At 41.4% G+C, this 25,921-nt stretch overlaps 1 protein-coding gene across 5 annotated transcripts in view; it reads left to right on the top strand.

Annotated features, from left to right (window-relative positions):
• The window catches only part of nalcn (sodium leak channel, non-selective), a 214,278-nt gene that overhangs the window by 30,486 nt on the left and 157,871 nt on the right, over positions 1 to 25,921 (top strand). For all 5 annotated transcript variants that reach the window (XM_060929521.1, XM_060929523.1, XM_060929524.1 and 2 more), the window contains 3 exons: positions 2,726 to 2,868; positions 3,125 to 3,229; positions 11,232 to 11,318. In XM_060929521.1, the coding sequence (XP_060785504.1) occupies positions 2,726 to 2,868; positions 3,125 to 3,229; positions 11,232 to 11,318 (335 nt within the window). The remainder of the gene's footprint in view (positions 1 to 2,725; positions 2,869 to 3,124; positions 3,230 to 11,231; positions 11,319 to 25,921) is intronic.

The raw sequence follows: 25,921 nt of genomic DNA on the forward strand, positions 1-25,921 counted from the left end.
GACAAAGCGATTGGCAGCCATTTTGCTGAGACGCTCGAGGTGATTATCAAGAAATAGTCCAAATCTCTCGACCAATCAGTGTGCAAGATTTCCTATAATCACCTGCGTATTTATACTAAGACAAAATAACACCTTGAACAAGTGTTGCCAGGCGAAACAAACCTCACCCGGTAGCACTTATGATAAATATGAAGGAAGATATCGCGGAAAAAAATAGGTACCCTATGGGTACATGTGGCTACTGTTTAGTAATAAAATTCTTTTCTGATACCATACAGTACATATAGCATATATATTTACTCTATGAGGCAGTAGCCACAAAAATGAAGCATAATCCAAAAATGAACAATTTAAAAATCACAGAAGTAAAATATACCAAGTGTCTGTACTTTTATATTATTCTACTCTTACCTCTTACAGTTTTTGAAACTGAAACCTCTGAACCGAGGCTGACATTAACACGCTGTTGCCATGACCGAAACTCTTATTTCCCGGAAATGGCCTGATGCTAGAGCTCAGTGGAACGCACTTTCCCTCTGTAATAAGCATAAACATGTCTGAAAGCAATTTCTTTAGTCCATTTATTTCGAATGGTGAACCGGATTGTATACACTCACCGGCCATTTTAATCAGAACATGTGTACGCGCTTGCACAGTGTGCGATTGTTACACTTACATTCTTACAGCACGATGATGTAGTGGCTAGCGCCTCTATATGAGACAGTAGCCACAACAAAAATGATTTTGACCTTGACTGGATGACCCTCAAAATGTTGGAGGTTCTATTTGAGACCAATGCCCATCTATCCTGAAAGTTTCATGAAGATTGGTCCAGCCGTTTTCCTGTAACATCGTTAATAAAAAAAAAACAAAGAAACAAACAAAGAAACCCAACCGAAAACAATACCTCGCCCCCGTTGGACTCCGTCCCGGACGAGGTAATAATAACAAGATATTAATTTGAACTATGAGTTATTAAGTCTAAATAATGAGATAGTAAGTCAAAATAATGGCATAATATCTTGACAATGGACCTCATTTATCAGGTTTGATATGAATGGATTTGTTCATAAATTGTTCATATGAGCGTTTAAGTATTCAGGAAAATCCGGATTTCGGAAAAATTCGTATCCTACTCCTGCTTCTGACACATAAGAAGACTAACTAATGTAAACCTTGACTTGATCGACTTCAGATCATATAATTTGGATGGATTACTGCACTTTTCTACATGGAATATAGTGTCATGGTTAAATAGTTAAATGGTTAAATTTACAAAATTTGGAGACACCCTTATCCAGAGTGACTTACAGAAGTGCTTTGGTGTTTCTGTCAAGAATGCATCCTCATGCTAGTTCACCAGGACAGTGACAAAGAATACCACTGTGAACTTTTTGTGTCACCCAGTTGTGTTATATTATATTATTGGCATTAATTAAAGAATATGAAAAATAAATTTCAACAAAAACCCTTGGACAGGTCCGGGTTCGAGCCCCGTGGCCGGCGAGGGCCTTTCTGTGTGGAGTTTGCATGTTCTCCCCATGTCCGCGTGGGTTTCCTCCGGGTGCTCTGGTTTCCCTCACAGTCCAAAGACATGCAGGTTAGGTTAACTGGTGACTCTAAATTGACCGTAGGTGTGAATGTGAGTGTGAATGGTTGTCTGTGTCTATGTGTCAGCCCTGTGATGACCTGGCGACTTGTCCAGGGTGTACCCCACCTCTTGCTCGTAGTCAGCTGGGATAGGCTCCAGCTTGCCTGCGACCCTGTAGAACAGGATAAAGCGGCTAGAGATAATGAGATGAGAGAAAAACCCTGGGACAGGCCTGTCCGTTTGCGCATAGCCGGAATCCAGTGTGAACATAGCCTCAGCTGATGGAAGATTTATTGCATGCCACGATTATGAGGAAAAAAAAATGTTTAAAGACAAATCTGATTGATTTCAAAATGGAAAGCTGGGTTATAAATCACTTCCATTTGCCACGGCATCTTCTTTTAATGCTGTGTGACACTTCCAACATGTCAGCCAATAGCAGATTCCTGGGTAACATGCTTGGTGTGTGTGATCACCTGGGTATAGTGAAGATCTTTTTTCTTCTCTGTCAAACCATTATCTTTTCACCTCACTTAATTCACACTCATTTTTTGCAGATTGCTATGGAAGTGAGACTAAAATATCTTTCGCATCTGCCTTTCTGCCTTTTCTTATGCCATTTAGGGGCATTTCTTGTTTTCAGCCCTCTATGTTTGACCTTTTATGGAGTCTTGTGGGCATCACTAAATGCAAATGGGCTGTGAAAGGAACTTGTTTTCCACTGTACATGATGGATGATCAACATACACACGCGAGTACGAAGAAAATCAGTGTTTCCAAGATCGTATTTTGTAAATCTGGAAGAAAATATTAGTTCGGTTTGGTTTACATGAACATTTACACAGAACTTTACTAAACGATTGTCAGTAATCATTGTATATGAATTTTTTTTTTATTCTTTGGGTGTTAGTTATCATTTAATTTTCTAAAAGTGCAATTTGAACTTTAAATCTAGATGAAGAGATTATTTGGGAAGAGAAGCATGCAGATTTGGGATGAAAAACCCCTGACTAGGTGCAGTAATGGCAAAACATTGTTTACGTCTGCATTTTTCTGTCTGCGCACCGGCTGGCTCAATTCAGGGGCCCTGGTGTGATCACACATCTGGGCTTCCTCTCTTTTTCCCCTCCTCAGGCACCAGCATATTCACAGTGTACGAGGCGGCCTCTCAGGAGGGTTGGGTCTTCATCATGTACCGTGCCATCGACAGCTTCCCACGTTGGCGTTCCTACTTCTACTTCATCACGCTTATCTTCTTCCTTGCATGGCTGGTCAAGGTGGGACATCCTTCCCCATTAGCTTTCAAATCAGTTGTCATATGTGCACACCTGAGGGGGTGCAGATGATATGAAACTTGATGTATTAATGGTGGCAGCTGGTATTCGTGTTAATTTATTTCCATTCCTTTAACTCCATTAAAGAGAAGATAATTTTTTAAATGATTTGGAATCGTTGTGTTCTCGAATCTTAAAGCATAACGGACCGGAAAAGGAAAGGACAAACACACTGATGAACCTGTGTTTGTGTTTTCAGAATGTGTTCATAGCTGTGATCATTGAGACGTTTGCTGAGATCAGGGTGCAGTTTCAACAAATGTGGGGCTCCAGAAGCAGCACTACATCCACAGCAACTACGCAGGTACTGATTAGACTTGTCGTTATTCCACTTTATCACTCCAAACATTTCTTGTGTTTCCTTTTATATAGATAAAACGGATTTCTGCACTTGGGTTCAGCCATGATGCCTAGATATGCTGTTGTTATTTGGAAGACAAGAGCATATTGTGACTATGATACTGAATGCTCTTTCAGGAATTTAAATATTCATGTGTGCTATATTTTTCATTTAAAATGCCATGAAATTAGCACTTGTTATATTGCATTTCGTGATATTGTTCTGCAATGCAGTAATACAAGCCTTACTATTTTGTATTTTGTATCCTTGTCACATTTACATCCATCATTGTTCTTTCACTCCAATACCAAGCATGATTTATGCACATCTATCATATACTTATTGGATATTTCCACTGTGAGCTATCAGTCCTGTACCACTTAGGTGGGGTTTACATTAGACCGTATCAGCGGATCATCAGATTAACGTTTTTAAAACGATTAGTGTGCACACAGCAACGCCAATACACGATTTGCGTGCACACAGCAACGCCAATACACGGATACGCTCGGCTCCGCAGGCATCCTGCGCTCCAAATCACTCCGCCCTGAACAGCGAGTGCCCTCTGGAGGGTGCGCACTCCGGCCCTGCGCAGCTCACAGAGCGCGCGAGTGGAGTGCACAAGCAGTGATTTGGGACTGAGCCGCTGTGTGTGTGATCTCAGTGCATGTCGGGCATGCGCGTCACTTACCACTTGCAAGTGGAAGGATGGCAAGCCTAAAGACAATCATAACTACACAATGGGCAGTATTTGCATCAGTATTTGCAGTATTTTCATACTTTTATACTCTTTAATGAAAGGTGATACAAGGCGGAAGTCCGCGCAGTTTTTCAGCAGTCGCGTGACATGACCAACGCCAGCGAATCAGGAAGGTGGATGTCACAGTGACGTTGTCCAATGATGACGCCAGCTAGAGCTCAGCACAGCGTATCCATGTATTCTCAATGTTTACGCAGCACCGGACCAGACACGATCTGGATTGAATACGTGGACCCTGACGGATTCCCGTTTCCCGGCATTTCCAGGCGTTTTAATGTAAACAGACAGTGCATCCGCGAAGAAAACGAGACAGATACGGTCTAATGTAAACTTGGCCTTAGTGATGAAGACATCCAGTGAGGTATTTAGAATAGACATTAATATTTCAGACTTTGGTATGTTACAGGAGAAATAATTAGGCCCTGTTTTTGTAACAGTTGATATATATATATATATATATGGGCGGCACGGTGGTGTAGTGGTTAGCGCTATCGCCTCACAGCAAGAAGGTCCTGGGTTCGAGCCCCGGGGCCGGCGAGGGCCTTTCTGTGTGGAGTTTGCATGTTCTCCCCGTGTCTGCGTGGGTTTCCTCCGGGTGCTCCGGTTTCCCCCACAGTCCAAAGACATGCAGGTTAGGTTAACTGGTGACTCTAAATTGACCGTAGGTGTGAATGTGGGTGTGAATGGTTGTCTGTGTCTATGTGTCAGCCCTGTGATGACCTGGCGACTTGTCCAGGGTGTACCCCGCCTTTCGCCCGTAGTCAGCTGGGATAGGCTCCAGCTTGCCTGCGACCCTGTAGAAGGATAAAGCGGCTAGAGATAATGAGATGAGATGAGATATATATATATATATATAACTGAATATTTCATGAAGGTCATTAAGGATTATAGTGATTTGTGATCTGGGAAACTGTCTTTGTTTTCTTTTTGTGTCAGCCCTGTGATGACCTGGCGACTTGTCCAGGGTGTACCCTGCCTTTCGCCCGTAGTCAGCTGGGATAGGCTCCAGCTTGCCTGCGACCCTGTAGAAGGATAAAGCGGCTAGAGATAATGAGATGAGATGATATATATATATATATATATATATATATATATATATATATATAACTGAATATTTCATGAAGGTCATTAAGGATTATAGTGATTTGTGATCTGGGAAACTGTCTTTGTTTTCTTTTTATTCTGATGTCTTATGACTACTGCATTCACATACCAACCAGCATAGCTACATGTCTCTGGAGAAATCATACGGTGGTGTAGTGGGTAGCGTCCCTGATTCTACACTGAGCTTGGCTTACAGTCTGTGTGCATGTTCTCCCTGTATCCATGTGTGTACTCTCCTAGTGCTCTGGTTTATTTCGAGAATGGCTACGGTAAATTACTTTTAGGTATGGACGCGTGCGTGCATGTGTGTGTGACACCCTATAATGCAATGGTGTTCTGTGTTCCCACCTCACACCAATGGGATGTTTTGGGAATCAGGCTCGATATTTGCACTGATGGCAAAAGAGCAGCTAATGAAGATGAATGAATGTTGTTTGCTTTCATTATTAAAATCGGCTGCTTGCCAGATTGGTTGGTTGGTAGAATTTGTGGTAAGTTGTGCTGTAGTGAGGCTATGAGGTGTGTGTGTGCTTGAATTTGCTAACCAGTCCAAGTGTGATGTGTCTAATGCCTGTCCAGCACTGGTATTCTTTTCTGCCATTCGAAAGGCTTTATGAAATCTGACTGTACTTGGGTTGCTAATGCCTATCCAGTGCATGTCCTTTTGTTTATTTGGTGGGAAATCTGTCGCAGTGCCCTGGTGTGAAAACATGTAAGTGCAGCCATGTGAATAGAAGCATAGTAGGTTTCTGATGGTGCCAGTCTTTGTGCCAGGGCCAAGCTGGAGCAACACCTCAGGGGTTGGAATTAATGGAATTGGCAGCACAATAGCCGCCAGAACTGGCACCGCTATATTCTCTGATTTTGGCACAGTTTTAATGGAAGTGGATAGAAGCATTAACTTCTCTGCCTCTGATTTTTGTAATTTTTTTTTTTTTATAGACCAGTGTAGTATAGACAAAAGATATGTTTAAGATGAATGAAAATATATCCGATTATATTAATGGAGTGCAAGCCAGATGTAGTCTTTCCTATCCTTTCTGTGATTAAAGCATCTTATTTATACTAAAGCTTGAAGGCAAATCAAAGAAACTAAAACTTAAAAGTAGGAATTTATGAATACAGAGTCCCTACATTGAACCCATTTCCTGAATACAGCTTGTGTTGGGTAAAACAAATCAACTGGAATCTTTTTTTTTCCTTTTTCCTGTAATATTTTTAAGTAATTTTAATAAAATGCTGTCTATCTTGTTAGTGATTGATGGCCCTGATTGTTTGCCCATTATACTGTCTAGGCCTTGCTGTGACCTTGAAAACAATTAGCTTTTCTGTAATAGCTTTAATTTTAATTACTTTAGTCTTCTGTCACAAAAGCAATTAGCCCAAGGTGTACAGAAAGCCGTAATTCCCTGGGTGTTAATCAATAAGGCCTGGGTCAGTACCTTTAATCCCAAAGAAATAAAATGATTGACCTGAGGTGGATCTGAAGGACCGGAGAATAGTTTAATTTTCAAACTGTCCTTTGTTCAACTATTCTTATGTATAATTCATTTAATTAGGTCTGTTAAGAAGATTAACGCATGAATGCATGGCAAGGTTCTGATTAGAAGTCAATGCATTAAACATTTTTTTATGTTTCTATTTTTAATATTTTAATTTATATGAAACTACATTGTCATTTATTATTTTTATGAGCATTTTAATTAAGATTACTAGTAATGCAATTGTAATTGTTTTTGGCTTCCTCTGGGTTATTTATATTACAACGAAAAACAGAAATGATCTCAAGAAGCACTTTGGTAGCACACTTTTTGGTTACTAGAGCATAATTTGTTTATTATTTTACATTTCCGTCTATTTATAGTGGGACCAGTGGACATACAGTATTTCTCACTCTTTTATCTTCCATATTTTTGAGGTTTGTGTTTTGTTTTGTTTTTCTGAAGGGCCTGAGAAGGAGTTACGAACCTACAGCTGTGTTCTAATCTAAAATCAACATTAAAAATGGCCGAAAAAGAGTAGGGTTGGGAACAGATTTCAGGTTGGAATTGTGCATGTTAATACCTTTTAACGTTAGGTCTATGCACTGCATGAGCATGTATGTGTAGCCTACTTTCTACTTTTTGAGTAAAATGCTCTGGTAAATTGGTGCTCTTTATATTATTAATTGAAAAATTGACACTGATGGAGAGTTGTGACAGAAAAGAAAAATGTAGTACACATATAGTAGGTGTATGTGAAAAGACCTGTGATTGTAGCTATAAGTAACATCCATCCATTATCCATAACCGCTTATCCTGTGCAGTGTCACGGGCAAGCTGGAGCCTATCCCAGCTGACTATGGGCAAGAGGTGGGGTACACCCTGGACAAGTCACCAGGTTATTGCAGGGCTGATACATAGAGACAAACAATCTAAACTGTTCAAAACAGTTTAATAATGGACAAACTATATTTATGTCCATTATTAAACTGAAGGCACCTGATCAAGAAAGGAAAGAGTTTTGAAAGACATTTAGAGTTATAGATTCTTCAGAGGGCGGCACGGTGGTGTAGTGGTTAGCGCTGTCGCCTCACAGCAAGAAGGTCCTGGGTTCGAGCCCCAGGGCTGGCGAGGGCCTTTCTGTGTGGAGTTTGCATGTTCTCCCCGTGTCCGTGTGGGTTTCCTCCGGGTGCTCCGGTTTCCCCCACAGTCCAAAGACATGCAGGTTAGGTTAACTGGTGACTCTAAATTGACCGTAGGTGTGAATGTGAGTGTGAATGGTTGTCTGTGTCTATGTGTCAGCCCTGTGATGACCTGGCGACTTGTCCAGGGTGTACCCCTCCTTTCGCCCGTAGTCAGCTGGGATAGGCTCCAGCTTGCCTGCGACCCTGTAGAAGGATAAAGCGGCTAGAGATGATGAGATGAGATGAAATTCTTCAGATCCTCTCCAGTCCGATCAGTAAAGTGATGACATCTCTTATGAAAATGATGATGATGGAAATAGAAATTTTGACAGTATTCTCCATGTTCAGGTGTTTTTTACAATTTATGTTCACACTTACCAAAATTTTTGTTGTTGGTGTTGTTGTTGTTTTTAAACTTTTTTCATCACTGATTTTTTTTTTGTCAAACTAATGGAGTTTTAGCCCTACCCATCCCTCAGCCATTTTTTTAAATAAACCAAACCAATTAGCAATGACACAACCCAAAGTATCAATTTACACTCTGATTCAGACTCAGCAAGCAAGGATTTTTTTTTCTACATTGTTCTACACTTTCTCCTCATATCCATCCATCAACTATACCACTTGTCCATTGTGGGTCATGGTGTAAGCTGGAGTCAATCCCAGACAACTTTGGGTGAGAGGTGGGGTACACCCTGAGCAGGTCACCAATCTATTGCAGAGCTAACACAGAAATGAACAAACATTCACACTCACATTCACACCTATGGGCAATTTTGAGTAACCATCCATTCATTATCCGTAACCACTTATCCTGTGCAGGGTCACAGGCAAGCTGGAGCCTATCCCAGCTGACTATGGGTGAGAGGCGGGGTACACCCTGGATAAGTCACCAAATCATCCCAGGGCTGACACGTAGAGACAAACAACCATTCACACCTACAGTCAATTTAGAGCCACCAATTAGCCTAACCTGCATGTCTTTGGACTGTGGGGGAAACCGGAGCACCCGGAGGAAACCCACACAGACACGGGGAGAATATGCAAACTCCACACAGAAAGGTCACCGTCGGCCACTAGGCTCGAACCCAGAACCTTCTTTCTGTGAGGCAACAGTGCTAACCACTACACCACCGTGCCACCACTAGAAGTAACATGTAATAATAAACTGGCAAGTGGTTGCGTATTGTATATGTCATATTTACTGTATTGGTCATATCCAAAGAATGTGCAATGTAATTTGTATGTCAAAATAAAATATATTTAGTGTGGATGTAACAATATTCCGAATGATCAGATAATCTTACCTAAGCAGATATAAATGCAGAAATGTAGAGGAGGCACATGATTCTATTTTTTTTTCATTTATATTTTTTAAATCTTGCCAGAAAGTATCAAAGTACATTTGGTTGAGGCTAGACATGTGTTTTGCGACTGTGGGGGATGTTACACTGATGCAGGCATGAGCATCATGACCACATCAGTGCTCAGATGTGAAGCTTGTGGGACAAATGTGCGGCTCTGTGTGATAGTTTGCTCTTGTCTACTCCTTCTCTTTTATTTTGGGAAATAAAAACAATCAAATTTGATAGAAAATATTGAAAGCAGGTACAAACAAAAATAATAACTGTGCGAATCCTGCACACATCTCTTGTTGCGATTAGTTATGAACAGCTACATCTGGAAGTCATGTAACTGAGGTGGAGGAACTGTCAGAATTCATATGCTGGCAGTGCTGCCATTTCTACCTCCTGTTTTTTTTTTTTTCCATAGTGCTTTCCAGTGATTCCAGGAGGTTAGTTGAAGGTTTCATATCCCATAAAATTCAAAGAAAGAATGACAGACCATTCTGGTTTGAACCACGGCTCCATCCATTATCTGTACCAATGACCCATTCCCAGGAAAAGCAGTATAAGTGATGCTGGAGCCAATCTCAGCTGACTTCAGGCGAGAGCCGGGGTACATGCTGCCAATCGATCACAGGGCAAACACAGAGATAAACAACCATTCGCACCTATGAGCAATTTAGAGTAGCCAGTTTACCTAATCTGCATGTCTTTGGATTGTGGGAGGAACCCGGAGCACCCGCAGGAAATCCATACAGGGAGAACATGCCAACTGCACACAGAGCAGTCCCAGTCAGCTGTGAGGTTCAAACCTGGAACTTTCTTGCTGTGAGGTGGCAGTGCTAACTACTGCACTACTGTACCACCAACCACAGCTCCTTTGGCTTTAAATCTGAATATACATATGGATATTTGGAGCAATAAACAGACACATGTAATTGAATTTGTTTTAGAAGAAGAAGAAACCTTTTATTTATCACATGAACACTCAAGCACACAGTGAAATTCCTCCTCTGCATTTAACTCATCTGAAGCAGTGAACACACACATGCACACACAAGTGAGCAATGAACACACACACACATACCCAGAGCAGTGGGCAGCTATACTACAGTGCCTGGGGAGCAGTTGGGGGTTAGGTGCCGTGCTCAAGGGCACTTCAGCCCAGGCTTCAGGCCATGGCTGCCCCATGTTAACCTAAACACGTCTTTGCATGTATTACACTCCTATTATGTAATACTGTCAACATTTTCATAGATATAAAACAATGCATTTTTAAATATTTTATGCTTTATACTTAAATAACATAATTAAATAATATTGGCTGGATTTGAGGAGTATAGCAGATATATTCCATTCAGCTAGCATGATATTGTGACTCTTTTGTTAGTTGTGGCTCTCTTTTCCAGTTTTTCGATGTCCGTTGGTATGTTTTTCTCTTGCAAATATGCGTGAAGAATATCCAATGAAGTTTTTGTAGCCTTTCGGGTGTTCAGCACATCTTTCTCTTTCCCGGCAAACACAGAAACGATTGTGCGCATGCACAGCAAAAAAGTTTCTCATTGGATATTCACATTCCGATGTGTGACGTTGTGTCGTCTTGATAACGTGCAATATCGTAACAATATTACACGCTCATTGTCCATTGGGTAGAATTACGTAATACACATGGGATAAGCGATATGATAATATTGCATGCTATCGAAGCAAATGAATGAAACCCGCTAGAGGGGAATAGAATGCATGTTTTTATTCCATTGAAAAAGTGTCCTGTATGTATAATAATAAAATATAATCAAAGGAAACTCCTGATGTTTAAAGTGCTCACAGTGCTGGAATCTTACTCAGTTATAACTGAACACAAAGGACCACTGCACAGTTAAGTTTAGTGTTTCTGAAATATGCTATACAATGTGATTCACTTTGTTAGTTGTGAAACTAAAGCATGATTAATTCATCATCCTTTTATTTGTCTATTATTTCAGTTTCAGTTTTTCATCGAAAACTGCCCATCATAAATACCAGTTGTCTGAGACACCATAACTGTTTCTCTCCATCTGTCTAACTTTCTCTTTTTTTTTTTCCTGGCAGATGTTTCACGAGGATGCATCTGGAGGATGGCAGCTTGTGGCGGTGGACGTTAATAAACCACATGGCCGCGCTCCCGCCTGCCTCCAGGTACCAGACACGCAAGTTAATGGCACTGACGCCCCTGAACGTCAGCACACCCTCAGCATAGCTGCACTGACACATCTAATGCCACGTCACACTGTGTGTACGTGTAAGACCTGTGCTGCAGGCCATTGCAACACAATGAGTGCACTGAGATTTAACTGGAAACATTTGATGAAGTATGAATAGGAGAATGAAGAATGAAGTATAAATGCAGAATGAAGGCTTCACTGATTTTTTTTTCTTTCAGTAATCTCATTATTATGGGCTGTATATTATGCTCACATAATGTTTGATTGAGTGAATCAGTTTTTAAGAGGCTTTTTTTTTCCCCTGAGAAGGAAGCTTTGCCATACTTTTATGTTTGATCAGACTGCACATTTAATAGATTGTGACTCAGTTTGACATGTCAGTGACATTTTGTTTGTCTTTAAGCCATTTGCCATTATAGTCGTGTGCTAATGAATAATGTCTGAATGGTATTTAAATGAGTGTCTTTGTGCGAGTGGGTGCATGAGTAGAGAACATAAAGCTGAACAGCTGGAGATGGTTTTGGCTTCTCCATGACTGATGGCAGTTTAATATATAGACCAGATCTGGCCAGGAGATTTGCCTTCATGGTTGAATCACTCACAGAAAAATAGCCATGGGTGATCAGTGATGATGGACCATTACTACAGCCATCATGCTGATAGAATTGATGAATAAAGACATTCTTATACCAAATGCCTTTAAGAGTTATGGTTGCAATAGTGGAGAATGAATTAAGCTGCAGCGATGCCATATCATGTGAAACACATCCTCACTGAAATCACTGGATGTATTTGAGTAGATAGGACTATATATATATATATGGCAGGCTGTCTGATGGTGAAGAATGACATTCAGTGACATTTCTGGATCCAAGCGACTTTGAAGAGATCCCATTAGGACAAGACAAGCTATTGTGCATCCCCACAGAGAGCAGTAAAGCAAAGGCTGTGAGAGAGAAAGATAGAGAGAGAAAGAGAGCTGCTCAAGTGTGTGAAGGTGTAGTTCATCACACAGTTCAATCACAATGCCTTTCAGTACAATCCAGCGGTCTGTGAACTGTGACTGAATAGTCAGGTCAGGCGCAGCAGATAAATGAACAATACGCCAATGTCTGGGCAAAAATAAACAGAAGAGAAAGCAAGGAAACAACCAGTTTAGCTTGTTTCCTCTCATGTGAAATGGTGTCACTGTCAAAAGTCAAAACCTTTCCACATTATTCAACTTACATCACACCTTTTATTCTGGCATCTTGTTAACACATACTATGCTACTGAACTGACCACGAACTTGTTGACACGTGAAGTACATTCGAAGAATGACTCCTTTTCTTACTACATTTCTTATCACATATAGACCCAGCTGTCTAACTGTTATCACTAAGCTATTCTCTTTTATTCTGTCCACATTCACTGGATATGAGCAATCATGCGCTCTGATAGCCTAGTAGTAGAGTAGCCAATCGGCTCATATACCGTGAGTAGAGAAAAACAAAATGGTGGAGTGTGTTGCTGAACCAACCGAGGACGAAATAAAAACTTGACTCGAAAACAAAACCCCCAAAAATACAAAAAAGGAACCACATATGTAATAAAAGTATTTGATGGGAAGAACATATCTTTTTTTATTTTTCAAGAATTATTATTATAACATTTTTCACAAATTGCTACCGTCATTTCGCTGGTTTGTTTACATTCTAAGCGGAAATGATTTTGTCGGATGTTCTGTACAAAGTTTTTATTGGATTTGCGAGAAATAAAAATGTTCTGTTTCTCAAAATCCAGTGAATGTGGGTAGAATAAAACAGTTATTCCACTCAATCTCGTCGTACATGACTTATAACTAACTCGGTGCTAGCTCACGTACAACTCGAGTTCGTGGAATAACTGTTAAATATTTTAGTTTTATATTTAAATAGGGTTTTGATAGTCATTTACCTGAATTGTTTGGACACATGAATCTGTTAATATGAATTCTATGTATTGATGCCACAACGTGCATGGAACTTGTTGTGTAACTTGCTGTGTAGACATCTTATCCTTTAGTGGAATGATGAACAAACATTTGTGGCATTCTCTTTTTTGTTATGTGCAGGTGACAAGCGATTTTTTTTTTTTGTAATACACTGAATCCAGGGCGGCACGGTGGTGTAGTGGTTAGCGCTGTCGCCTCACAGCAAGAAGGTCTGGGTTCGAGCCCCGTGGCCGGCGAGGGCCTTTCTGTGCGGAGTTTGCATGTTGTCCGCGTGGGTTTCCTCCGGGTGCTCCGGTTTCCCCCACAGTCCAAAGACATGCAGGTTAGGTTAACTGGTGACTCTAAATTGACCGTAGGTGTGAATGTGAGTGTGAATGGTTGTCTGTGTCTATGTGTCAGCCCTGTGATGACCTGGCGACTTGTCCAGGATGTACCCCGCCTTTCGCCCGTAGTCAACTGGGATAGGCTCCAGCTTGCCTGCGACCCTGTAGAACAGGATAAAGCGGCTACAGATAATGAGATGAGATGAGACACTGAATCCAAGTCTTTAGCATATTCTCACTTTCCTGATTCTCATAGTTTTTTTTTTTCCAGAAGCACCACCTGGTCTTGTGTCAACTCATTTACATGAAACTCTTTTTTTTTGCCCCATCTTATGCATGATGCTAAGAACAAGAAGTAACTAAAATGCTTATTTGCTTAATGCCAGCTCACAAAGTACCAAAAGGCCAGTGAATTTTTAGAGTAACTCCATAATAGGTATTTGAGTCAACAACATTCAGCCAGACAGCATACAGTCCAACAGCTCATTTTGAATGGTTGTAAATGTCTCTTTGATCAGCTGTGCCTGATAAATTAGGTGTGATTTCTACTCCCAAACCGGTGTAGTGGCCCATTACCTGTCTACTAATTTCACATGTGAATAGTACGTGCGATGCAAACCATCTCTCAAGACCTGAAGGTCTGAACATGCAATAGGGTACATTTGTACTTTTCACTCTTCCTTCACTCATTGTCTCACCTGTCACAACGGTCTCCAAACTGCACAAAAAACCTGCAGTTAGACCAAAATGTTGAAGCACTGGAAAAGCAAGAGACATTTTTGTTATTTTTCTCAGCCTTTGCATAGCAAACTAAATCACTGGTGCACACACATATCCGATGGATGGGCATTATCGTCTGCATAATCCCTCTTTCCCTCTCCCAATCTTTACAATATATCTAACAATAGAAATGGTTCAGTAGTCTATAGACACTGTCTGCACTTGCAGTTTGCCTTTGTTCGTGGATGTTTATTAGATATTTCTAACAGTTCCGAGGCTCAACAGGAATGAGGGACTGGGAGACAGGCTGTGCGACAACACAAGATGTGTTTATTCACTGTTTACTTTTGTTTTTCTATGCTTTTCAGTGAATTTAGTAAGCACACACACACACACACACACACACACACACACACACACACACACGCGCACACACACACGGCTCCATGCTGCTCAGCTGTCTTTCTCTGGTTACTGGCTTCTCTTTGAGAGAACACAAAAGACACATAAGTAAATTGCCAGTAATCAAACTCAGGTGCAACTCATCATGCATTACCTGCTGGCTCAACCTGACTCCTCGCCGCCCACAGCTGATGCTCGACCACGCCCCTACTGCCACATACCCCACCTGACTCAGGCTGGGGTCTCATCTGGCCTGCAGCTGATGATCCCCCCCCCCCAGTGTGAGAGGTACGTAATTTGCCACAACCATCTGTGAACATAAAGGTCTGAAGAGCCAGATACCAAAAAGTGATGCGTGCATTGGCATCCTTCATGTGGTGGAGCCACTGGAGCAGGGCGTGGTCAGAACAGAGACTGAAAGCGCATCCCAGCAGGTGATATTGGAGAGTAAGGCCCACCCATTTGATGGCGAGACGGTCCTTCTTGATTGTGCTGTACTTGTTCTCCCACACCGAGAACTTGCGACTGATGTACAACATGGGACGCTCCTCCCCCTCCAGTACCTGGGACAAAACAGCCCCCAGCCCTCAATCTGTAAGACAAAAGGGAGAGAAAAGTCTTGGGTCTCGGGCAGGCCGCAGTCGCTGCAGTCTTATCAATTTGGGAATGCACCTGCCCATGACCCAAATGGAAACCCTGATACCGTACTTCCACCCCTCAATCAAACACTTCCTTGGGTTTGCTGTGAGTCCTGCTCACCTCAAGGATCTCAGGACAGTCCTAAGATGTTGTAAATGTTGCTGGCAATCATTACTGTAAATGATGTCATCGAAATAGGCAGTGGCATATGCACTGTGTGCGCAGAGGATTCCGTCCATGAGTTATTAAAACATCACTGGGGCTCCAAATAACCTAAAAAGAAAGGTAACAATTTGGTCAGACCCCACTCCCACAAAATCATTCTGATTGCTTGCTATGAAACAAGACACTGAATATATTAACCTATCCCAATTTGATGCAAAGAATGCAACCCTGTAAAAACATGTGATTAACTATCCTGTCCACTGATCCTCAGAACAATTCAAAGCGATCCATTGATATCTTCACAAGTGAAGATATTGGAAAATGTTATTTAGTGTCCTGGATGTAGCTCATATGAAAAGTATGAGTGGCAGCAGTCATGCTGTCTGTTGTTGCCCAAATGAGGATGGGTTCCCTTTTGAGTCTGGTTCCTCTTGAGGTTTCTTCCTCGTGTCGTCTGAGGGAGTTTTTCCTTGCCACCGTCGCCACAGGCTTGCTCATTGGGGATAGATTAGGGACAAAATTAGCTCATGTTTTAAGTTGTTCAAATTCTGTAAAGCTGCTTTGCGACAATGTTTATTGTTAAAAGCGCTATACAAATAAACTTGACTTGACATATTACATTTATGAAGGTGTCTCTTGATTATAGACCTTGACAATGACAGGCCTACCTCATGGAGAGTGTTCTTGACTTGGCTAGCTGTTGTGAAGAGGTTTTCTTCACCAAGGAAAGAATTCTATGGACATCCACTTTGGTTGTCTTCCATGGTCTTCTAGGCCTTTTGGTGTCATTGCGCTCACCAGTGCATTCCTTCTTTTTATGAGTACACCAAATTGTTGATTTGGCCACTCCTAAAGTTTCTGCTATCTCTCTGATAAGACACTTTTTTTTTAGCCTAATGATAACTTCCTTCACTTGCATTGACACCACTTTGGACTGCATATTGAGAGTTCCTATGAACAGCTACCAAATGTAAATTCAACACTTGGAATCAACTCCAGAAATTTTATCCCCTTTATTTGTCATGAATTAATGAGGAAACAGGTCACACCTGGCCACGAAACTGCTTATCATTCAATCATCTAATTACTTTTGAGCCTGTGAAAATGGAGGGACTATATAAAAAAATGGCTGCAATTCCTAAATTGTTAATGTAATTTTTTTAAAACCCCTTGATTTACAGCTGAAATTCTACATTTCAGTTGCATCTTGATTGCTTCATTTCAAAGGCAAAATTATGAACATTGTCCTAAAAGTTCTAAAAGTAGATAAAGAGAACCCAATTAAACAAATGAAACACAAATATTATACTTGGACATTTATTTATTAAGGAAAATGGTAAAGAACAGGGATCTGATCTTCAGTACACGTTTGTGGACGTGTATCATGGTATGAGCAAAGGAGATTTTTTTGAGGACCTCAGAAAAAGAGTTGTTGCTCATCATGTAGAAAAGGTTACAAAGCCATCTGTAAAGAGTTTGGGCTCCATCGATCCACAGTCAGTCAGATTGTGTACAAATGGAGGAAATTCAAGACCATTGTTACCCTCCCGAGGAGGGGTCGACCAACAAAGATCACTCCAAGAACAAGGCATATAATAATCTGTGAGGTTTCAAAGGAACCTGGGGTAACTTCTAAGCAACTAAGGCTACATCCACACGACAACGGCAACGAGATGTTATTTAAAAATATATCGCGTCCAAATGGGCAACGATCAGTAAAATATCAGGTCCATATGGCAACGCAACGCTTGCTGAAAATGATGCAATACACATGCCACACCTCTAGGAGTGCTGTAAGACGGTCCCTTCGGAGACACCAGAACAATAGAAGAAGTAAGGACGCATGCGCATAAACTATTATGCGCGAGACTTCATATTAGCCACAAAGTCAGGAAAATCTGTTCATAAAATTACATTATAATGACCAAATACAATGAATAGTATTTTTCCAGTCTCATCTGTGAAAGGTAATCCCATGTGATCTCGTTTGGACGGCAAACCTGTTGGTACAGTTAAACGCAGCTAATCTTTATTCTCCGCTTTGACCTCTCCAATATGGCGGCAAGGATGACGTATGATTCTACGCGGAAGGAGGCGTCTTTAATGGTCCGGAATAAATTGAATACTACACGTTGATGGATTAATTTGTTGTTTCTCACCTGTGAAAGGTAATCCCATGTGATCTCGTTTGGACGGTAAACCTGTTGGTACAGTTAAAGGCAGCGCATGAATCTTTATTCTCCGCTTTGACCTATCCAATATGGCGGCGAGGATGACGTATGATTCTACGCGGAAGGCGGCGTCTTTAATGGTCCAGAATAAATTGAATGCTACATGTTGATGGATTAATTTGCTCCTCTACGCCCTTTTTGAGGAATATATTGTCGGACTTAAACCAACATCTGAAGAGGTGAGATCGCTCCTTTTTTTCCCTATTTTTGCTGGCGGGATTGACTCTGCCCTAAGGGCAGAATCTCTCTCTCTCTCTCTCTCTCTCTCTCTCTCTCTCTCACTTTGCACCATTACACAATAAATATTCACAGTGAAAATATTTTGTAAGCGCGTTTCATGAACCAAGTTATAGGATTTGTTGACAACTCGCATCGCATCGCAATGAGAAGATCATTGGCACTACTGGTGTTAAGAATCAGACCATTTCATAAATGAATATTTTGCTGTAGAGCTGCAGTGTTTGTACAATTGCATGTTTTTGCTTCACTATTACTGTCACTATTCTGCTTCTTGCATTACTACTGTGAACTAACACTGAACATAATAATAATAATAATAATAATAATAATAATATCCAAGCTCGTGTTTCACTCTCACTAGTGCTCTGTAAGGCTTTTTCCTGGTGATATCCTGGTGATATTCGTTACACTTCTACCCGGCGTGAAGCACTCACAGTCATGTGGTTGTGACGTCATCGTAAACAAATCCGTTCTACTCATCCAGACGACTTCACAACGGTAACGTTGCCAGATCTTTCCACTCTGGAACCCGTTCTCAAAAAGATTGCGTTTTGGGCACCCAAAACGCCGGTGCCGTGTGGACGCCAGGCCTAAACGATAAGCAATTGTATCGGAGTCACCTGAATCCATTGCCGTGTGGACAGGGCCTAAAGGTCTCTCTCACACTGGCTAATGTTAATATTCACCATCAACAGGACACTGAAGAACAGTGGTGTGCATGGCAGGCTTGCGAGGAGAAAGCTACTGCTCTCCAAAAAGAACATTACTGCCTGAATATAGTTTGCTAAAACTCATGTGAACAAGCCAGAAGGCTTTGGAAAAATATTTTGAGGATGGATGAGATCAAAACAGACATTTTCAGTTTAAATGGGAAGCATTATGTTTGGAGAAAGGAAACCACTGCATTCCAGCATAAGAATCTGATCCCATCTGTGAAACATGGAGGTGGTAGTACCATGGTTTGGGCCTGTTTTGCTGCATGTGGGCCAGGACAGTTTGCCATCATTGATGGAACAATGAATTCTGAATTATCATAAAATATATGACCAAGTATAATATTTCTGTCTCATTTGCTCTGTTCTGTTCCACTTATGTGGATTGAGCTTCAACTGTGAGCTATGCTTATTCAGAGCTGAATTGCTTTGTAGCACTTAGTCATGTTTCATTAAATGGTTAAGGTTAATGAGGTCTCCTTGTTCTCCTCTCCACAGGCCACACAGATGTTAATTTGCCCTTTGCATTGCCTTTTATTTTAATTATTAAAATATATTTCTAAGGCGCTTCTAGAAAAGTTGGTGCTGAAGACCATTCTGGTCATCTAGGGTTTTAAACTTTTCATACTGAGTTTGCTGAAAGTCCATACCATTCAAAAGTAGTCATGTAGATATTGTGAAAATTATTAATGTTTAATCGTATTTCAATTTCCACCTTCTTGGAGAAAGTGTTTGAATTTTAGATGCATTTAACTATATTTTGCTGGTAGAGTGTAGGTGATACATTATGTTTTGTTTTTTTTAAACTTGTGGTAGGGGCGGCACAGTGGTGTAGTGGTTAGCGCTGTCGCCTCACAGCAAGAAGGTCTGGGTTCGAGCCCCATGGCCGACGAGGGCCTTTATGTGTGGAGTTTGCATGTTGTCCATGTGGGTTTCCTCCGGGGGCTCCGGTTTCCCCCACAGTCCAAAGACATGCAGGTTAGGTTAACTGGTGAGTGTGAATGGTTGTCTGTGTCAGCCCTGTGATGACCTGGCGACTTGTCCAGGGTGTACCCTGCCTTTTGCCCGTAGTCAGCTGGGATAGGCTCCAGCTTGCCTGCGACCCTGTAGAACAGGATAAAGCGGCTACAGATAATGAGATGAGATGAAACTTGTGGTAATAAAACACAGTGGAGACTTTTGCCATATTAGCACTATTAGCCTTTGTTTATACCAAAACTATTGTCAAAGATATGAACGAGTTTTGCTGTTATTGTTCTTTAGCATCTTTCTACCAGGCCATAAATCCAAATGCCCATTACCTTCCATCCATCCATCCATCCATCCATCCATCCATCCATCCATCCATTATCTTTAGCCACTTATCCTGTTCTACAGGGTCGCAGGCAAGCTGGAGCCTATCCCAGCTGACTATGGGCGAGAGGCGGGGTACACCCTGGACAAGTCGCCAGGTTATGCCCATTACCTCAGTCCCAATAATAAAATAAAATTTAATATAATTAGTACTTGGGAATTGTTGATACAAAGTGTTCCTGGTTTTTGGTAGATTTTGGTGTGTTTTTTTTCAAATGTGTTGCAACTTATATTTGATAGAAAATAAGTTAGAAAATGCAGGACATAGAAAAATGGTACGTAACATTAAAATGCTTTTGTGTTGTGTAATTTTGTGTAGTGATATCATGTTACCTAACATTAGAGGTTTTGTAGAGTTGGCACTTGTACGAGAGCTGCTCCTTGGTTATAAATTCTTTGCACATGCCAAAGACTTATCAAATCGAAGCACCTTCTGTTTGTGAACAGTTCATGAACAGAGCAACAGTGTGTCTCTGTTCTTTCCAGCAAGAAATTGGAGAAGCAGTGATTTGTCGACTGACTCGTTTCTAGCCAGCATACTGTAAAACCTGCTTGTTGTTACTGGGTAATTTAATATTCATTTTAACCATTTTGCTACCTGGCCAGCTGGGTGCACATAAAACTGCAATGATTTTGATGCTATGCTAGACTTTGCCAAAAAAATGGCAGTAAAATATATAACATCTGTGGTATAATAATACTTCATAAACCAGAGAGAAATTATTATTGTCATTGTGTTGTCATAAAGTGAGTGCTAATTTGCAAACTCATGAGCCCTCGTGATTGCCTCAGTAAGGTTGTGGTTAATGCCATGATTTTATTAGCCTATAGTACCAGTCAAAAATTTGGACACACTGATTCATTCATAGGTTTTTCTGTATTTTGACTATTTTCTACATTGTAGAACAATACTGAAGACATCAGAACTATGAAATAACACATGGAACATGGAATTATGTGGTAAACAAAAAAAAAAGTAAAAAAATAAAAAAATAAAGTAGCCAGCGTTTACCTTGATGATGCTTTGTACACTATTGGCATTATCTTAACCAGCTTCATGAGGTGCTGTAAAAAATTATTTGTTGTTTTAACTTAAAAAAGGTAGTACCTGGGCTGCCTTAAAATTTAGTTCATTGAAATTCATATAGTGAGTTAAATTGTTTGCCTGATTGTGTTAACTTACTATATTAATTTCAATGAACTCAAAATTTTAAGGCAGCCCGGGTACTAACTTTAAGTTAAAACAACAAATTATTTTTTACAGTGTAGACACCTGGAATGCTTTTCAGTTAACAGGTGCCTCGTCAAAAGTTCCATCAATTCATCCATTATCTGTAGCCGCTTATCCTGTTCTACAGGGTCGCAGGCAAGCTGAATCCTATCCCAGCTAACTATGGGCAAGAGGCAGGGTACACCCTGGACAAGTCGCCAGGTTATCGCAGGGCTAACACAGAGACACAGACAACCATTCACACTCACGATCACACCTACGGTCAATTTAGAGCCACCAATTAGCCTAACCTGCATGTCTTTGGACTGTGGGGGAAACCGGAGCACCCGGAGGAAACCCACACAGACACGGGGAGAACATGCAAACTCCACACAGAAAGGCCCTCGTCGGCCGCTGGGCTCGAACCCAGGACCTTCTTTCTGTGAGGCGACAGCGCTAACCACTACACCACCGTGCCGCCCTCGTCAAAAGTTAATTCGTGCAATTTGTTGTGTTCTTAATGCATTTGAGATCAAACAGTAAATAGTAAATAATAAAAATGCAGTAAATAGTCCTATTCCACAACTGTAGTAATCCATATTATGTCAAAACTTGCTCAACTAAGTAAAGAGAAACTTCCATCATTACTTTAAGACATGACATGACGTTTAATTAATAAAATTAAAGAGAAACCACTGAATTAGAAGGTGTGTCCAAACTTGTGACTGGTACTATAAGTGTTTGCTGTTGAAGAGATGTGTTGTCTGTGCCAACATATGTTATAACAGCAAGTCCATTTCTGTTTGTTAGTGTTTACATTCCACCTGAAGACTAGTAGGTTTTGTTTTCTCCTGCCAGGTTCACTGGCTAGTTCAGTTTTGTGGCTAACCATCAAGCTAATAAAAAAGCAAATGCATTGTTTTGATGATGCTTCCTGGTTGAGCTTCTTCCTCACTAGTGTCCAACGACGATTGACTCCTCATCATTTCGGCCAGACCACCATTGTGTTTTTGGAAACATAGCATTGGCTATCAGCAAGAAGAATGCTATTACCAACTGAAATGAGATGATCTCATACAGTATATTTGTATAAAATGCAAAGTACTATTGATCAATTCATTCCATTTCTCAGTTGCAATGTTTGGAAGTTTGGTATATTTATATATCGTTTGGTGTTATGTATCAAAATACATTTTGATGTATTTTCCCCAATTCTGTTAGCAGTGCCCTGTCCTGTTACTGAGACTATTAGTAGACAGCAGTTTTCTGCAAATTTTAGTTATTCATTAATTAGGAACACTTTTAGTTTAGTTATTATCCTTAAACCTCTCAGATGATCTCATACAGTATATTTGCTCCTCTGTCCTATCGGTGCACACTAACAGCAAAAGTCATGTGGTCACAGTCCCACAAAATCCCTTTTCAACCGCATGAGCTTCTGTCCAGGCAAAGCCCATGTCCCTCACCTAGCTGAGACAGTCAGGAGGGCAAATGGGAATTTCAGAGAACACTCAACATTAATTAATCAGCAGATCTGAGCCCGAGCATGAATCACCAATGGCACTTACAGGTATAGGGATTTGAACCCTGTAAGCCTCCCACACGCTATTTGTAGCCTGACTGCTTAATTAAACCTTATAACTTAATTAAACAGTTATAACAGAAATACATAGTATGTCATTTGTTTTACTGAAACTACCTGTAGCTTGAATGTTTCAGTTTCAGTGATCTGGCAGGAAATGAGTTTAAATAGCTGATAAAAATATCTACAGAGACTCTGCTGCTTGGTCATTTAAGTAAAAACTGCATGCAAAAATGGAATTAGAGTTCTGTCATGTTAAGGAGTAGCATTAAATTAAAAAAAAAAGGGATAAGTGGGAAAGTAGCTATAAGCCCCCCCAAAACAAACAGAAGTTCTTCTTTAAAACTTCTTTCTGCTTTTTTCACTGGACACCTGCTTTTGTGTAGTTACATAAGCAAGCTTTTTCAACAGATTTTCTGATGACCTGGCTTTATGATTTCCTGATGACTTTCATTTGATGCTCTGTTTGCCTTAAAAGTAAATCTTAGACAAGAGAAGCAACAGCAGTTATACTCAAATGCATGTTATTACTGTGGGGTTTCTAGGCATCATTTGAATGCAAACATGTACAGTGTGTTCCTCACAATGCTCATCATTCTATTATGGCTTGAGTTTTGTGTTGCTATATAATATGGTTGTATCAAGAATTTGTTGTGGCAGTACGTATGTTTGTGTTAAAGCTAGACTGCCTTTCGAGGTTCCTAAGGTTGTCATTAGATTAGATTAGATAAAACTTTATTGATCCCTTTGGGAGGGTTCCCTCAGGGAAATTAAGATTCCAGCAGCATCATTACAGATAAACAGAGAAAAATAAATAGAGAAAACTTCTAGATAAATTAAAATAAATTATTTACATATACAAATATAAAAAGAATAAGATATGGGGAAGGGGGGAAGGAGGGGGAAAAAAGAGAAGGGGGCGGCGGCAGGAGAGATATTACACTTTATATTGCACATTATATTGCACATTGTCCGGTATTGCTTATTGTTAGGCTAGGCTACTGCTCCTTCCCATCCTCTGTCCTCCTGTTACCCCCCCCCCAGAGAGGAGTTGTACAGTCTGATGGCATGAGGGACAAAGGAGTTTTTGAGTCTGTTCGTCCTGCACTTGGGAAGGAGCATTCTGTCACTGAATAGGCTTCTCTGGTTGCTGATGACGGTGTGCAGATGACTGACATCATCCATGATGTTCAATAGTTTGTCCATAGACCTCTTCTCTGCCACCATCACCAGAGAGTCCAGCTTCATGCCGACCACAGAGCCGGCCCGCCTGATCAGTTTGTCCAGCCTGGATGTGTCCTTCTTGGATGTGCTGCCCCCCCCCAGCACACCACAGTGTAAAACAGGACACTGGCGACCACAGACTGATAGAACATCCACAGGAGTTTCCTGCAGATGTTAAAGGACCGCAGCCTCCTAAGGAAGTATAGTCTGCTCTGTCCCTTCCTGTATAAGTGTTTGGTGTTGCAAGTCCAGTCCAGCTTGCTGTCCAGCCACAGCCCGAGGTACTTGTAGGAATTCACAGCCTCCACCTCGACTCCCTCGATCAGAACTGGTCGTGACCTTGGTCTGGACCTCCCAAAGTCAATGACCAGCTCCTTGGTCTTCGAGGTGTTGAGCTACAGATGGTTCCTGTTTCACCACACAGCAAAGTCCCTCACCAGGCTCCTATACTCCTCTCTGTCGTCACTGATACACCCAACGATGGCTGTGTCATCAGCAAACTTCTGAATGTGACACAGCTCCGAGTTGTAGCAGAAGTCCGCGGTGTACAGGGTGAAGAGAAGAGGGGCCAGTACCGTGCCCTGGGGTGCTCCGGTGCTGCTAATCACAGTGTCAGATGTGATGTCCTTCAGCCTGATGTACTGCGGCCTGTCAGTGAGGTAGCTGGAGATCCAGGTGACCAGGCAGGGGTCCACTCGCATCCTGTTCAGTTTGTCCTGAAGCAATAGGGGCTGGTCATATCCGAGGGGTGGTAGTGGGGATGAGCTCCCACTAACTACAAAGTGCCCCTCATGGCATGCGCCTTAAACAGCCTCTGACAACTAAGTTCAACTTCTGGCCTGCTCATGTGGCTTAGCCTCTAAGCCCGGCAGAACTGCTTTTACTGACAGGAGAAGGGGCAAAGGCGGGTTTCTGGCGCCTGAAAGCCAGATGCTTCGGGTAGGTGGAACTCGCCAGCCTTGGTAGGCAGTCCATCTAGGAGAAGGAAAACTCCGATTTCAAACCTCCACTGCCTTACGGCCATATCCAGTTATGGAAAAGGCTTCAGGAGTAAACCTCGAGGTAAAATCCAGAGTCGGAGCCCCTAAGGTAGTTCGTAGTTGTTGTCAACCTCGTCCTGGCAGCTCCTGTGACGGTGCTGGTGCTAAACTGTAGCAACCCTGCTGTTCCTTTGAACCCATCAGCGACAAGGAGAGGGGGGACATGCTGCATAGGCGACAGTCTGTCCTGCATATCACACCGCCCAGGCTAACATCCATCCAACAGAGGCGCTGCTCCATTCGAGCAGATAGCCAGGATTAGGATGTGAATCCATGGTCAATCATGACCGATGGAGGCCTGCTATGCTATGCCTTTCGATTTCATAAAATCAGTTAAATTTAGTTCCCTCTGAAATGTGGTCATTGTGATATATGTTTATTTCTATAATATCTCAGAACATATCAGGTCATTCTGTGGCTGGGAAGTTATTTAATTTGAGTGGATTCCTGAACAAATAATGCGCATGAAATCACTCACTTCACATAGTCAAACAGACAGAGGAAGTCCGTGTGCGCATGCGCAGATTTACCTTCTTCTTTTTGGTTTTATGGCAGCTTGCATCCACAGTGTTGCATTACTGCCATCTAGTCAAGTCAAGTCAACTTTATTGTCAAATATGCTATACATGCTTGACATACAGCACAGATGAAATTTCAGTCCTCTCTGACCCACGGTGCAAACAGGCAATGCAATAAATAAAAACAGAATAACTGAAATAAACAATATAAACAGTATAAACACTCTAGATAAGAAATAGACAAA

The sequence above is a fragment of the Neoarius graeffei genome, chromosome 9 (assembly GCF_027579695.1).
Source record: "Neoarius graeffei isolate fNeoGra1 chromosome 9, fNeoGra1.pri, whole genome shotgun sequence".
NCBI classification, from domain to species: Eukaryota; Metazoa; Chordata; class Actinopteri; order Siluriformes; family Ariidae; genus Neoarius; species Neoarius graeffei.